Here is a 16,501-nt window from a genome sequence, read left to right as displayed (position 1 = left end):
TAAACCCTTTATAAGCTGCAACCCCACTTTTGGACTTTCTGCTAAAAACTGAGCCGGGAAGGCAGGGCTCTAGTTTGCTGGCACTCTATTGGTGTGAATGATCATTTACAGTCTAGTGAATGGTGTAGTCTCCAGTATAATGCCTTCCTGAACCCTCACATTATCTTTCCCTCTCTTAGGGAATTATTTGGTTATGATGGGAAATCAAACTTCTCAGTCTGAATTAATTTTGCTTGGCCTGTCAGACCTCACAGATTCTCAGATCCCGATATATCTGCTTATCCTCCTCATCTATGTGGCAACACTGGTTGGGAATCTTCTCATCATTTTCTTGGTGGTCTCAGACTCTCACCTGCACACCCCCATGTACTTTTCTCTGGGAAACCTCTCAGTTTTAGACATCTTCAATTCCTCCATTTCCACATCTCATTTGTCATTTGACATCTTTACTGGAAACAGACTGATTTCATACCCAACTTGTATCTCCCAGGTCTTCTTCTTCACCTGGTTTGGCAGCACTGAGTTCTTTATTCTTGATATGATGTCCTATGATCGCTATGTTGCCATCTGTCATCCTTTGCGTTATACGACCATGATAAACATTCGCTTGTGTGTTCAGATAGCGTTCTTTTCCTGGCTCTTCAGATTTGTCTGTTGCCTGGTGCATGTATTTTGTGCACTAAGATTGTCCTTCCCTGACCCCACCACTATCCCAGGATTGTTCTGTGAATTATATCAGCTTCTTCAACTATCATGTTCTGACACTTACCTCAATTATTTACTTTTGTATTTTGAATCTGTAGACATCGGAGTCACTAGCTTTTTCATTACTTTCCTTTCGTATGTTTACATATTCAAAACAATCCTGAAAATTAAGCTGAAGGATGGACGATGGAAAGCTTACTCCACCTGCAGTTCCCACCTCACGGTGGTCTTCATCTTTTACGGGACTGGTCTTTTCAACTATTTTCAATTTAAAACTAAGAATTTTCTGGCAGGCAGATTGATCTCTGTATTTTATACAGTTGTCACCCCTCTTCTAAACCCGATTATATACAGCTTGAGAAACAGTGACCTAAAAAGAGCTCTTCAGAAAACTCTATCCAGAATGAGCTCAATGCCATCATTCTGTCATTGATAGAAAACTAGACAACAATATTGGCAGCCTCAGGACTTCTTGTTATTTATAAATTAAAAGTCCGCGCTTAGGACTTGGAGGGTTGCAGCCTACCCCTAAATTAGTTCCCAATTAGGACTAATAAGGCATATATATAAAAAAGTGGGGGAATGGCGCTACCCTATTTAGATCTAAGGTCAAATACTAATATCAATCCAGAAATAAATAAGCTTAAATAGTGCTGGTCTCAGTGTAATAGACACTTCTAATTGTGCGTGACAGTAATTATAAACGTGCACTGATTCCCATACAGTGATATAAGATACATATATCTATACAGTGCCAGTGTGCCCCTAAGGACGAGTAACATTGATGTGCAATACTCCAGTGTTTATTCAATGTGTACTTGCATTCCAAAGAGCTGTATGCTCCTTAAAACAAACACCAGCAGTAGTGTGTATTCAAAAAAGAGCTCAGTGTATGCAATCAGCCCAATTAGCTGCTGCATATAGTGAAATAATCAAAGTGGTGTCAACTAATCTAACCAACATCCAAACATGTATATATGTGTATATATAAAATAAAAAATAATAAAAATAAATATAAAATAAAAATAACAAGATATTACAAATTATATTATAATTGCATGTGACATATATACCAAATTCTATATAGGTATATCAAGGCCGTGTATAACGCTAAAATAAGCTTGTATATAAAGACAAAATCCCTTCAAGACAAAAAGTCTCTGTGAGAAACCAAAATCTCTGTGCAGTCCAATAAAAATAAATAATAAAGGGTGGAGATCAACGGTGACTTCTGTGCTCATCAGCAATGGTGACTTCAAGTGCTCCCCCAATGTGTCCCCACTCACCAGAAGCAGTCACCCCTGCAGGGGTAGTGGGCATAGAGTGGGTAACTTAGAGTGGATGTTCCCTTATAATTCAGGCTTAGCCTCCGTTCCTCTGTGAGTGTGTCCCGGTAATCCGATTCAGGTTCCCAGCTGGCATCTCAGAGATGGACTCTTCCGTGCCACAACACCATCAGTATATGTTTTCCTCCATTTAGAAAGAAGAAACAGGGGACTTCCGTAGTGAAGTAAGTTCAGGTTTTTTCATAAAAAGTACATAAAAACCATAAGCAGCTAACCCAGTGTAGCCCGGCTGTACAACGAACAAAAACCAGGAAGCCGGGAGCGGCGTGCGTCCCAGCTTGCGTTCCAACCAGAGCTTCCGGGTGTGACGTGTGAGCGTGACTCCGCCTTACGCGTTTCGTCATAGGACGTTATCAAAGACGGTGTCGACGCTTCACGCTCCACACATAATATAGGCCTGCGGACTCCAAGATACCTCTCCTAATTGCATAATGGGTGCAGCAAGGTATGCAGATGGGGGGGGGTGTGTTACTAAAAACGAAGCCGCTGGTGTCCACATTACACATAACAAACTAGATGCTAATACAATAAAAACAATATTTATAAACATAACATGTTATTCATTTTATATAATACGATTTTTCATATGTAAGCCTGCAGACTCCATAGAACCTCCCCTCTTATATAATGGGCACGTCCAAAACTGCCGGAAAGGGGGATTTTTATACACAAAACGGAGCCGCTGTGTCTGTATTTAATCACTCCAAACGAATGGGTGCTGGTACATTGTGTTGCTGATACATAGGTCTGTTACATTGAAAAACAATATGTACATCACAATATCCATTCCATAGAATCCTATCTGTTGGATGAAAGCGACGATGATGCTACAATGCCAACATGCATTGAGAAATTACACCACAACTAACATTAATGGAAACAGATACAATGAAGTTGCCATACGTGTACAATACATTCAGGTGCCCCATGTAGATTACATGTATGGTAAAGATAAAAAATTAAAAATAAAAAAATATAAAAATAAGAATAAAAATTAAATAATCATAAAGATGGTAGTAATAGAGAGCGTTACAGGGGATATTACTGAAAAAGTATATTAATGAAAAAATAAAAAATATGTACATAAACAGTCGGACTGGATAAAGAAGACTAGATATAAAAAAGATATATAATTTTTTTTTTTTTTTTTTAAATCTAAAAAATTCCCTCAAAGATTTTTTTGGGAATTTGACTCTTGACATCCTAGGAGGTGCAGAGAGATGATGTCTATCTCCCAAATTGCCATGGCCTGGCAAGATGGGATATATAATACCTAAGCTACTGGGAACATCTTTAAGAGCCATCAAGGAAAGTGCCAAGAAAAAATACGATATGGTTGTATAGTGCACCTTCTATGCTTAAAGGACCAGAGGCTGAATTTACAGCCACACCTAAGCTGTGTATAGGCCTATTATCTGCCATAGGACATATACGAGGATAAAAATAAAAAATATATAAACATGAAAAACTGAAAAAAATAATAAAGATATAAAATATTGAAAAAATATTGAAAAAAGAGGGACATATATAGAAATATGACATACGGTACACAATTTAGTGCCCCCCTTTAGAAAAAGGGGGGTACCCTACCTAGGCCCATGGTATGGTATATTAAGTAATGATAGTTGTAAAGTGGCTTGTTAGTATAATTTATAATAATAATATCATATCTACCAGGTCTAGTAGTAAAATGGCTTATTAGTATAACATATAATGTTAATATCATATCTACCAATATGTAATATCCGCCCTATTGGTAAATTAGGGCAGGGCTAATTAAACATAGCTCTACAATAATGAGCCTAGCTGGCCTAAGATAGAAATCCTACCCCCATTGCCCCAAAGAACACCGCCTTCGGAATCTAAGCTCTACTGTTAATTGGATTAGGGCAATTCCAATTGGGCAATCCCTATACTGTTGCCTTGCTGTACATATGATACACTTCCTAACTACCATTAATGTAGTATTCAATCCAGATCTTAGCCACTGGTCCCTTCCCTGACGAGGCCAGTTTGTGAGCTACTCTATCCCACCCTCCTCTCAATAGTTACATGCTTGGCCATAACCTATGATGTTGTGTATGGGTATGTAGGTGGAGTATTGTAGGAACCGGAATATATATTCTAGTGCTAACATCCTCCTATTATATCTTCCAACCTATATGTACCAGTAAAAATCCAGTGCTTAGAGGTTAACTATATAACAGTTTAAGTCGATGTCCAGGTTTAACCCTTTGGGGGCAAGGGACCCTAACTGGTAAATCCAGCTGGTTTCATTTCTAGAGATTAAAGTTTCCCTATTACCCCCCCTCCAATGCTCTTCCACGGAATTGATGCCATAAAAAATGAGTCCACTAATCTTGGTTTCAGGGGATATCGTTCCCCTTACAGAAGAGGGAATGGGGAATATAGGGATTTTCCCTGAGCTACATACCAGGACAGGCCGCCTGGGAGATGGAGACCCCACATTCCCTACAGGAACACTGGATGGAGAGGACGGAATGCAAGTGGAGGACCATGGCCAAGAGGCCAATACCGGAGCCCGAGAAGGATGGAAGGTCCGAACACATATCAAGGATACGAAACAAACCCACAAGTTGGAACCAGGAGAGATCATCACCAAGAAAGAAACACGGGACCCATATACAGGAACACAGAAAGAGAAAGCAGACAAGAGGAAGACGAGGAGGCAAGAAGAAGAAAAAGACCTCAAAACTATTAGGCCAAGGGATTTTCAACCTCAGCAATGTACAGTTCATGACAGATGAATTAGGAGTGTTAGAATTGGGACTTAAATATGCCCCTAATAAGCCGCTAGATAAATTTGAGGCCTATATTGACCTCCAAAAGTTTTTAAGGAAACTCAACATAAAGAAACATTTTGCCATGAATCCGGGAGAAGAAGAGAAGATTCAGAATTTGTGCATACTAATCTTAAAAACAACTCTATATTTAATCCCAAAACACCAGGTAATCAATGCATGAACGCGTTTAAAAAAATGGTGGAAGAAGATATCAAAGGAATGGGAAAAAGTAATAAGAGAGCACGGAACATCTGCAAAACCATTAAAGATATAGGAAATAAACACAAGGTGGTTATTAAGCCAGCAGATAAGGGGGGAGGACTGGTCATTTTAAATAAAAAGGACTATCAGGAGGAGATGAACAATCTTTTAAATATAGAGAATACTTATAAGAAATTAGCAGGGAACCCCAAGAGAAAATATGTAAAGAAGTTAAAAACCTTCGTGGAAAAAGGGAAAACTAAGGGCATTCTGAATCCCAAAGAAGCTGAATATATGATATCAAACTCCACAAAAACACCAGTGGTGTATTATACACCCAAAATTCATAAAAGATTGGAAAAACCACCAAGGAGACCTATTATAAGTGGGATCAACTCCATTTTTTCCAGACTTGGAGAATATCTGGATCAATTCCTTAAACCTCTAGTTAAGGAAGGGAAATCGTACTTAAGAGATAGCATGCAATTAATAGGAGCTTCAGAAGATAAAAGGTGCAGAACATTGGTTGCTTGTGGCAATAGACGTTAACTCTTTGTACACGAGTATTGAGCAGAAGAACGGGTTACGGGGAGTCGAAAAAGCATTACATATGAAGACGAGTATTAAGCAGCAACAAATCAGTTACATTTTAGAAGGCCTTAAGCTGGCCATGGAATGCAACTACTTTTGGTACGATAAGAAATATTATGTACAAACAAAGGGTGTCGCAATGGGAGCCCGCTACGCTCCTAGCGTAGCTAATTTATTCATGGATATGTGGGAGGACAAGTACAAGTACAAGTTCTTTGCCATGAGATGCCATGTTGAACTTCCAGTGCCCAGTATGAGAGAGTGAGAGCGATAACACCAAATTTAACACACCTGCTCCCCATTCACACCTGAGACTTTGTAACACTAACGAGTCACATGACACCGGGAAGGGAAAATGGCTAATTTGGCCCGCTTCGGACATTTTCACTTAGGGGTGTACTCACTTTTGTTGCCAGCGGTTTAGACATTAATGGCTGTGTGTTGAGTTAATTTGAGGGGACGGCAAATTTACACTGTTATACAAGATGTACACTCACTACTTTACATTGTAGCAAAGTGTAATTTCTTCAGTGTTGTCACATGAAAAGATAGAAGAAAATATTTACAAAAATGTGAGGGGTGTACTAACTTTTGTGAGATACTCTATATACAGGGGTCGTGGTGGAGTTCCTGCACCTATATATATATATATATATATATATATATATATATATATATATATATATATATATATACTGTATCTAAAGGCCCACTACAACAAAGATTACCGGATCATGTTCTATTGAGAAAAGAAGTCTTCTGGATCCACATATGAAATCCCTGATATCCATTTGGTTTGAATCATGAATTGGATATTTATTTGGATGATTTATTTCGGATCCTTTATGTTTTTTTTTTTTTTTGCAGATTTATACAGTATATACAATCACTGGAGGTATTTTTGCAATGAAAGTGGGAATATTGCAGCTTTTACACTCTGCTTTCTGCTCATCGTTGGTTTGTTTCTCCTCACTTATTTATTGAATGATTGAATGGATTGAAACAAACATATTCACTGTTTTTGATTGTTATAGTGGATCTGATTTTTGGCCCAATGAAGGGTTTATTGTTTGATCTGACACCAGTATGTATTGCTATTTTTGAAATTACATAAACTCTTTATAAGCTGCAACCCCACTTTTGGACTTTCTGCTAAATATTGAGCCCGGAAGGCAGGGCTTTAGTTTGCTGGCACTCTATTGATGTGAATGATCATGTACAGTCTAGTGAAAGGTGTAGTCTCCAGTATAATGCCTTCCTAAATCCTCACATTATCTTTCCCTCTCTTAGTGAATTATTTGGTTCTGATGGGAAATCAAACTTCTCAGTCTGAATTAATTTTGCTTGGCCTGTCAGAACTCAAGGATTCTCAGATCCTGGCATTCCTGCTGATCCTGCTCATCTATGTGGCAACACTGGTTGGGAATCTTCTCATCATTTTCCTGGTGGTCTCAGACTTCCACCTGCACACCCCCATGTACTTTTCTCAGGGAAACCTCTCAGTTTTAGACATCTTCACTTCCTCCATTTCCACATCTTATTTATCTTTTGACATCTTTACTGGAAACAGACTGATTTCATACCCAACTTGTATCTCCCAGGTCTTCTTCTTCACCTGGTTTGGCAGCATCGAGTTCTTAATACTTAATTTGATGTCCTATGACCGCTATGTTGCCATCTGTCATCCTTTGTGTTATACGACCATGATGAGCATTCGGTTGTGTGTTCAGATAGCATTCTTTTCTTGGCTCTTCAGATTTGTCTGTTGTTTTGTACACACATTTATGACACTGAGACTGGCTTTCCCGGATCACACAACCATCATTCCTGGCTTGTTCTGTGAATTATTTCAGCTTCTTCGACTATCATGTTCTGACACTTACCTCAGTTATTTATTTTTATATGTTGACACTGTAAGTGTTGTAGTCACTAGCTCTTTCGTTACTTTCCTCTCCTATGGCTACATTTTCAAAACTATCCTGAAAATTAAAATGAAGGAAGGAAGACGGAAAGCTTACTCCACCTGCAGTTCCCACCTCATGGTGGTCTTCATCTTTTATGGGACTGGTTTTTTCAACTACTTTCACCCCAAAACAAAGGATTCTCTGGCAGGTAGATTGGTCTCTTTATTTTACACAGTTGTCACCCCCCTCCTAAACCCAATTATATACAGCCTGAGAAACAGGGACCTAAAAGGCGCTCTGCAGAAAACTCTCTCCAGAATTGCCTCCATGCCATGAACTATCACTGAAGGAGAACTACACAACAATATTGTTAGTCTCGGGGCTGCTTGTATTTTAACTGATTTGCTGGGTCTTTATTTTAGATATTTGATATTTGTAATCCTAATACACACTTTAATGGGTTTTTCCTTTGAAAGTAGCTAAGGAGTATCCTTAGGGAAAAGATAGTTATGCCCCGTACACACGATCGGATTTTCCGACGGAAAATGTGTGATAGGACCTTGTTGTCGGAAATTCCGACCGTGTGTAGGCTCCATCACACATTTTCCATCGGATTTTCCGACACACAAAGTTTGAGAGCAGGCTATAAAATTTTCCGACAACAAAATCCGTTGTCGGAAATTCCGATCGTGTGTACACAAATCCGACGGACAAAGTGCCACGCATGCTCAGAATAAATAAAGAGATGAAAGCTATTGGCCACTGCCCCGTTTATAGTCCTGACGTACGTGTTTTACGTCACCGCGTTTAGAACGATCGGATTTTCCGACAACTTTGTGTGACCATGTGTATGGAAGACAAGTTTGAGCCAACATCCGTCGGAAAAAATCCTAGGATTTTGTTGTCGGAATGTCCGAACAAAGTCCGACCGTGTGTACGGGGCATTATATGCATAAGCGGGAACAAGCAATCGAGGAGGAGGTCCCAAGAGGGGGTGATATGGTCCCAAGCGGCTAAAAGCTTAATATGTACTCTCTTATGAGTACAATACTTATAAAATACTTTAATTTTGGTATCTAACTCCTTCGCACCCCCTAGTCATATATCCTACTGCCTCGGATCATTGTTGGAAGTGCCGTAGGAGTCGAGGCACTCTGTTACATATTTACTGTCACTGTTCGCTTCTAGAACCATGTTGGTGGACAGTTCAGGACCTTCTCCAATGCCTATTTAACTTGGACTTCCCTTTCTACCCCAAAACCCTTCTATTAGGAAGACTCCCACCCAGGCTGCCTAAACTTACTAAGAAGCTAGCCTGCCATATTCTTATGGTAAACTAGTGGCGCTTCACTGGAAAAAACAAACCCCACCTACCTCTGTGGAACTATATGCAAGGATTGTGAATGTGGAATTTATGGCGTCTCTCACATCATGTCTTTCTGACAGGGCAGAAAGTCATAAGGTGGTATGGGAGTGTTGACATTCACTGGAGGACCCCCCTTGATGGTTCCTCTACCTTCTTCCAGCCACTTAACCAAGTATCGTCTGCCCCTGGGAGTTGAGAGCCCAGGATCATTCACTCTTCTGATCTGATTTCCTATTTTCCTGTCCCTTTTCTTACTATCTTTGTTTGTGAATGCTTTCCAGGGATTTCTGCAAATACATGGTCTCAACTCCAGAACGATTGATGTCCGCTTACTAGAAGTTCATACGGGGTGGATATACCTGCTGTTGTTTTTATTGTTAGGTCGACCTAACAATATTGTCGAATGTCCTAGCACAGTTTTGCCCTGCTTAACTGCAAGTTTGTTGACATTGAAACACAGTATTCTTCAAGTTTCCTTGATTTTTGTTTTCTCTATATTTGCCTGGTGTATTTGCCTGATGTCACCCCTGTGTGATGTCCACTGTTTGTTGATTTTCTTTTAGAAAAAAAATAATAAAAAGTGTTAATTATAAAATGTTATAAAAAAAAAAAGAAAGTAGACAAGGATATGAACCTGACTTTTAAATAAAGGTAGATATTTAAAGTGGTTGTAAACCTCAGTCATGACATATGAACAAAACATACCCCCCTATAGTGTGTACTTGTCTCAATAAAGAGCACTGCGTGTCATTTCTGTCTACTATCTCCTTCCTCTGCTATCAGTGTGAATCACATCAAGTTCTAACAAGTTTTGGTATCTATCATGAACATTAGACACACTTTTATGATTCTTTTTAAAGTGGTTGTAAACCCATACAGACCACTTTTTGCTACAGGTAAGACTATAGTAAGGCTTACCTGTAGCTACCCAGGATATCTCCTAAACCTGCACGGTTTAGGAGATATCCCGTGTAATTGTATGTGCTGACGTCATCGGCACATCCGCACTGAAGCAATGACACTTATGTGCCTTTTGCTTCAGTGAGTGTGCCGTTACCAGCGGCTCCCACGCACATGTGCGGGAATGACGTCATTGCTGCTCCAGCCAATGACAGTGCCGGAGCCGCGATACCCGGAAGTAACCCCCCGGGAGTGATGTCGCCGGCCGGTGCTGTGTACGGGCACTGCAGCGAGGGCTTCGATCTCAGGTGAGTATTACATAATGAGCTAGTATGCTTTGCATACTAGCTCATTATGCCTTTGTCTTACAGGTGTTAGTTTTTTTTTTTTTTTTTCAAAGTGAGTTTACAACCACTTTAACCCATGATTGTGTATGGATAATTATTCTAAGAGAAGATTTCAGCACCTATAAAGTCCCAGCTCTTTTCTATTTTTGCATGTCTGTTAAATGAGGATGTGGTGCTGACTCTTCAACTGAGCTTGTGCCTTTGTTGTCAGTTTTCCTGACACCAAGAGAAAAATGGATAAGATTTTAGGGGTTTTTCCCTGGTTTTATTTACAGCTATGGGAAGAGCTGTATAGGACATGTGGTGCTTTGGAACACTTGACACTGTGGTGCTCTATAGGACTAAGCTGGACTACAATAGTATGTGGGACTCCACTTCAAACAAAGGGTAGCTTTTGCTGTATCACCAACAACTTCAAACTGCTACTGCTGCTGCTGACCCTGGAAAAAAAACAAACAAAAAAATTAAAAGACCCTAACAAATCAAACACAATAAAATATCTAAAAGAATGAAAAAAAACACCAACCCTAAAACACCAAAACTCAAAATCAGATGGTTTCATCCCCTTCCTCCCCAGGCCATTTTCCAGATTGCAGCACTGTCACACTTTGAATGACAATTACTCAGCCATGCAACACTGTACCCAAATGCAATTTTATCATTTATTTTGAGACAGATAGTGCTTTTTTGGTGATGTATAATCACAACTTATTTTTTGTCACATAAATGAAAAAATACCTAATTTTTTTTCTCGGTTTCTGTTGTAAAATTTTGCAAAAATTTGTAAAATCTTTCTTCATAAATGTAGGCCAAAATGTATTCTGTTACTTTTTTTTGGTAAAAACCCAAATCAGAGTGCAGAGTGTATTATTTAGTCTGTGTGAAAGTAATAGAGTCTACAAACTAAGATATATATATATATATATATATATATATATACAGGGCTTTTTTTCAGTGGGAACACGGGGGAAAGCAGTTCCGGCACCTCCAGCACTGAATGTAATTCAGGGTCTATTAATCTATATTTGCGGGGCGGGGGGGTTTATTGTTATTGTTGCTAAAGAGGTCTATTGTTGCTGGTGGGGGATCTACTGTTTTATTGGAGGGGGTCTTATGTTGCTGGGGATCAGTTGTTGCTGGGAGGGATTTAGTGATGCTGGCTTCACGGAAATCTGTTGTTGCAGGGGGAGGGGCTTATTTTGTTGCAGGTAATCTATTGTTGTTGGCTGCTGGGGAGTCTATTGGTGCTTGCTGCAGGGAGATCTGTTATTGCCGCTGGGGATCTTTTATTGCTGGGGGAGGGGGTATTTTGTTTTAGGTTGTCCATTGTTGCTGGGAGATCTATTGTTGCTGGCTGCATGGGGCCTATTTTACTGCTTTTCTTGTTATCATTAACACATTCCATACAAATGACTTAGTACCTTAATTGTTACTTAGTTCTGTATTCTATAAAAGGGGCAGTACTGGGAGGTGGCTAAGGGGTGGAACCAAGGAATGATGCAGGAGGTGGGTAGGGGGTGGAGACAAAGGGCGATTTGGAAAGGGGGAGTTCCTGCACCTATTTTCCGAGAAAAAAAGCCCTATATATATATATATATATATATATATATATATATATATATATATATATTTAAAAATTGATCAGTCCTGATGCACTGACTGCTTATCTCACTTCTTGAGGCCCTAAAATGTCAGAACTGTACAAATACCCCCCAAATTACCCCTTTTTATAAAGTGGATAGCCAAGGGTATTCAGTAAGATGGATTGTGAGTTTTTTCTCACAAAGTTGTCTGTTTAACAAGTTATGTCTTACACAAAGCATTGACATACTTATAATTACACCCCAAAACAAATTCTATGCTATGCTTCCCGAGTATGGAGATACCTCATGTATGAGGCTTTTTCATAGCCTAGATGCATAGAGAGGCCCAACATCCAATGAGCACCTTTAGGCTTTCAAGGAGCATAAATTACACATCTAATTTCCTGACTACCTATCACATTTTTGGAGGCCCTGAAGCACTAGGATGGTGAAAACACCCATACAATGACCTCATTTTTGAAAACAAGTACAATCCAGGGTATTTTCTGAAAGGCACAAGTCTTTTGAAAAAGTACTTTTGCCATACGTTTTTGAAAAATGCAGGAAAGAAAATTAAAATGTATTTTTACACACATTTGTCAAATAGTTAGATATTTCTAACACACACACAATGTGCATACTTAGAATTAAATCCTAAAACACATTATTCTACTCCTCCTGAGTATGGGGATACCACATGTGTGAGACTTTTTCGCAGCCTAGTCTCACAGAGGGGCGTATGGCAAATGTAATAATGTAAAATAATGGTGGCCACACAAAATATTGACACTTTGGGCCCAATTTGGACATTTTCACTTAGGGGTGTACTCACTTTTGCCAGTGGTTTAGACATTAATGGCTGTGTTGAGTTATTTTGAGGGGACAGCAAATTTACACTGTTATACAAGCTGTACACTCACTACTTTACATTGTAGACAAGTGTCATTTCTTCAGTGTTGTCACATGAAAAGATAGAAGAAAAGATTTACAAAAATGTGAGGGGTGAACTCACTTTTGTGAGATACTGTATATATATACATACAGTCAGGTCCATAAATATCGACACAATTCTAATCTTTTTGGCTCTATACACCACCACAATGGATTTGAAATGAAATGAACAAGATGTGCTTTAACTGCAGACTCTCAGCTTTAATTTGGTATTTATATCCAAATCAGGTGAACGGTGTAGGAATTACAACAGTTTGTATATGTGCCTCCCACTTTTTAAGGGACCAAAAGTAATGGGACAATTGGCTGCTCAGCTGTTCCATGGCCAGGTGTGTATTATTCCCTCATTATCCCATTTACAAGGAGCAGATAAAAGGTCCAGAGTTCATTACAAGTGTGCTATTTGCATTTGGAATCTGTTGCTGCCAACTCTCAATATGAGATCCAAAGAGCTGTCACTATCAGTGAAGCAAGCCATCATTAGGCTGAAAAAACAAAACAAACCCATCAGAGAGATGGCAAAAACATTAGGTGTGGCCAAATCAACTGTTTGGAACATCCTTAAAAAGAAAGAACGCACCGGTGAGCTCAGCAACACCAAAAGACCCGGAAGACCACGGAAAACAACTGTGGTGGATGACCAAAGAATTCTTTCCCTGGTGAAGAAAACACCCTTCACAACAGTTGGCCAGATCAAGAACACTCTCCAGGAGGTAGGTGTATGTGTGTCAAAGTCAACAATCAAGAGAAGACTTCACCAGAGTGAATACAGAGGGTTCACCACAAGATGTAAACCATTTAGCCTCAAAAACAGGAAGGCCAGATTAGAGTTTGCCAAACAACATCTAAAAAGCCTTCACAGTTCTGGAACAACATCTTATGGACAGATGAGACCAAGATCAACTTGTACCAGAGTGATGGGAAGAGAAGAGTATGGAGAAGGAAAGGAACTGCTCATGATCCAAAGCATACCACCTCATCAGTGAAGCATGGTGGTGGTAGTGTCATGGCGTGGGCATGTATGGCTGCCAGTGGAACTGGTTCTCTTGTATTTATTGATGATGTGATTGCTGACAAAAGCAGCAGGATGAATTCTGAAGTGTTTCGGGCAATATTATCTGCTCATATTCAGCAAAATGCTTCAGAATTCATTGGACGGCGCTTCACAGTGCAGATGGACAATGACCCGAAGCATACTGCGAAAGCAACCAAAGAGTTTTTTAAGGGAAAGAAGTGGAATGTTATGCAATAGCCAAGTCAATCACCTGACCTGAATCCGATTGAGCATGCATTTCACTTGCTGAAGACAAAACTGAAGGGAGAATGCCCCAAGAACAAGCAGGAACTGAGGACAGTTGCAGTAGAGGCCTGGCAGAACATCACCAGGGATAAAACCCAACGTCTGGTGATGTCTATGCGTTCCAGACTTCAGGCTGTAATTGACTGCAAAGGATTTGCAACCAAGTATTAAAAAGTGAAAGTTTGAAGGATGATTGTTAATCTGTCCCATTACTTTTGGTCCCTTAAAAAGTGGGAGGCACATATACAAACTGTTGTAATTCCTACACCGTTTCACCTGATTTCAAATTAGAGCTGAAAGTCTGCAGTTAAAGCACATCTTGTTCGTTTCATTTCAAATCCATTGTGGTGGTGTATAGAGCCAAAAAGATTAGAATTGTGTCGATGTCCCAATATTTATGGACCTAACTGTATATATATATATATATATATATATATATATATATATATATATATATATATATATTTTTTTTTTTATTTTTTTTTCAGTTCTGTGCAGAAGTTTAAAATTCATTACGCTTCTATAAATACAATTTATATATACAGGGCTTTTTTTTCAGCTGGAACTTGGTATAACTCAGTACCACCATCTCTGGCTCAGGGCCTCTGCTCCCTGCTCATTACAATCACTTGTAAATACAGAAGTCTTGCTTCTGTGTTTACAAGTGACAGCTCGTCTCCCAACGGCTCCCACAGATCTGATCTCCTGAGTGGCTCCCACTGCGTGTAGGATGGGGGACAAGAGAGATGCAGGTGTCTGGGGTGCAGTGCAGATGCCGAAAGCCCCACTGGATGATCTTCTTGTGAGTGAGAGATGCAGTACCAACTACAGTATGCAGGGAGGTAGTAGAGCCGGCTGAGTGCTTCAGCTTAATACAGTAACACAAGTAAGACACAAGGAAGATGGTGGAGTTTTTAAGGAGGGGGGAGAAGATGGGGGTAGTGGAGGGAGGGGTTGCATGCAGAGGTCAGAGCTGAACTGTACATACTGCCTGCTGTCATCCCCTCCATACTCCTCTCCTGTACATACTGCCTGCTGTCATACCCTCCATACTCTTCTCCTGTACATATCGCCCACTGTCATACCCTCCTTACTCCTCTCCTGTACATACCGCCCACTGTCATCCCCTCCATACTCCTCTCCTGTACATACCGCCCACTGTCATCCCCTCCATACTCCTCTCCTGTACATACTGCCTGCTGTCATACCCTCCATACTCCTCTCCTGTACATACCGCCCACTGTCATCCCCTCCATACTCCTCTCCTGTACATACTGCCTGCTGTCATACCCTCCATACTCCTCTCCTGTACATATCGCCCACTGTCTTACCCTCCACACTCCTCTCCTGTACATACTGCCCACTGTCATCCCCTCTACACTCCTCTCCTGTACATACTGCCCACTGTCATCCCCTCTACACTCCTCTCCTGTACATACCGCCCACTGTCATCCCCTCTACACTCCTCTCCTGTACATACTGCACACTGTCATCCCCTCTACACTCCTCTCCTGTACATACCGCCCACTGTCATCCCCTCTACACTCCTCTCCTGTACATACCGCCCACTGTCATACCCAGAGCCAAAAATTGTGTCCCTTAAAAAGTGGGAGGCACATATACAAACTGTTGTAATTCCTACACTTTTCACCTGATTTGGATGTAAATACCCTCAAATGAAAACTGAAAGTCTGCAGTTAAAGCACATCTTCTTTGTTTCATTTCAAATCCATTGTGGTGGTGTATAGAGCCAAAAATATTAGAATTGTGTTGATGTCCCAATATTTATGGACCTGACTGTATCTGCCTTCCTTGTCAATAAGCGATTTAGTATGTTCCCAGTTCAGAATTCAGAAAGAATTGAAACGCCTTTAGTTTTTGCATGTGAGTTAGTAGAATGATAAGAAGTTGGAAACAAGTGGTTTGTGAGCTTAGGAATCTTATCTGTGCGGAAATGTGTTTCCTGTAGGAAGACGATGTTGGCTTTTAGTTTGTGAATCTGAGAGAGAACCTGGCTGCGTTTCTCTGGGATTTTGAGCCCTTTTGCATTCAGGGATGATATTTTCAGCGTGGTATGTTTAGTGGTAGGTCTCGTATGTGACATATTGTGTGGGGGGTGTGGCTTTGGGTAAGTGAGAGAATCTGCGGTTTCCGTCTGTTTTCTCACTTAAGTGTGGTTAGGGGTGGGTTATGGAAATATTGGTTATCCGGGGTGGTAGGGTTGTGAACGTGATGTTGAAGTGGCGGAAGTGAAGAGGATAGAAAGGGTGGATGAGGAAGAGAGACGGAGGTGTGGTAGGAGGGGGTTAGAGAGGGTGAGGAGAAAAAGAAAGGGAGTATTACCGAAGGTGGGGGAGAAGGAAAGGAAGTGTTCTGGAAGTAAGGAAGGGTGCAGAGACTTTCCTTATGAGATGTCACGTGTTCCTGTAGGGGTCAACGGGAATCAGTAGGTTCCCGTCCTGTGGAGAAGCAAAAGGTGCCGGTATGAAACAAATAAGTTGGT

General features: G+C 40.3%; 3 protein-coding genes across 5 annotated transcripts in view; all 3 read left to right on the top strand.

Annotated features, from left to right (window-relative positions):
- LOC141148219 (uncharacterized) overlaps window positions 1–16,501 on the top strand; it is a 270,454-nt gene that overhangs the window by 100,795 nt on the left and 153,158 nt on the right. The window lies entirely within an intron of this gene.
- On the top strand, window positions 197–2,177 carry LOC141147520 (olfactory receptor 1f45-like). The gene has a single exon (XM_073634754.1). It carries the CDS (start codon window positions 197–199, stop codon window positions 1,136–1,138), a length of 942 nt encoding a protein of 313 aa, XP_073490855.1. The 3' UTR covers window positions 1,139–2,177.
- Window positions 6,955–7,887, top strand: LOC141147519 (olfactory receptor 1M1-like). The gene has a single exon (XM_073634753.1). The coding sequence runs from the start codon at window positions 6,955–6,957 to the stop codon at window positions 7,885–7,887; it is 933 nt and encodes a 310-aa protein (XP_073490854.1).

This window comes from Aquarana catesbeiana, linkage group LG06 (genome assembly GCF_042186555.1).
Source record: "Aquarana catesbeiana isolate 2022-GZ linkage group LG06, ASM4218655v1, whole genome shotgun sequence".
NCBI lineage: Eukaryota > Metazoa > Chordata > Amphibia > Anura > Ranidae > Aquarana > Aquarana catesbeiana.
Note: the sequence above shows the minus strand (reverse complement) of the source record. Positions and strands in the feature narration are given on the sequence as shown.

Coding starts and splice junctions, on each gene's coding strand:
- LOC141147520 (XM_073634754.1), top strand. CDS start 197: ATGGGAAATCAAACTTCTCAGTCTGAATTAATTTTGCTTGGCCTGTCA.
- LOC141147519 (XM_073634753.1), top strand. CDS start 6,955: ATGGGAAATCAAACTTCTCAGTCTGAATTAATTTTGCTTGGCCTGTCA.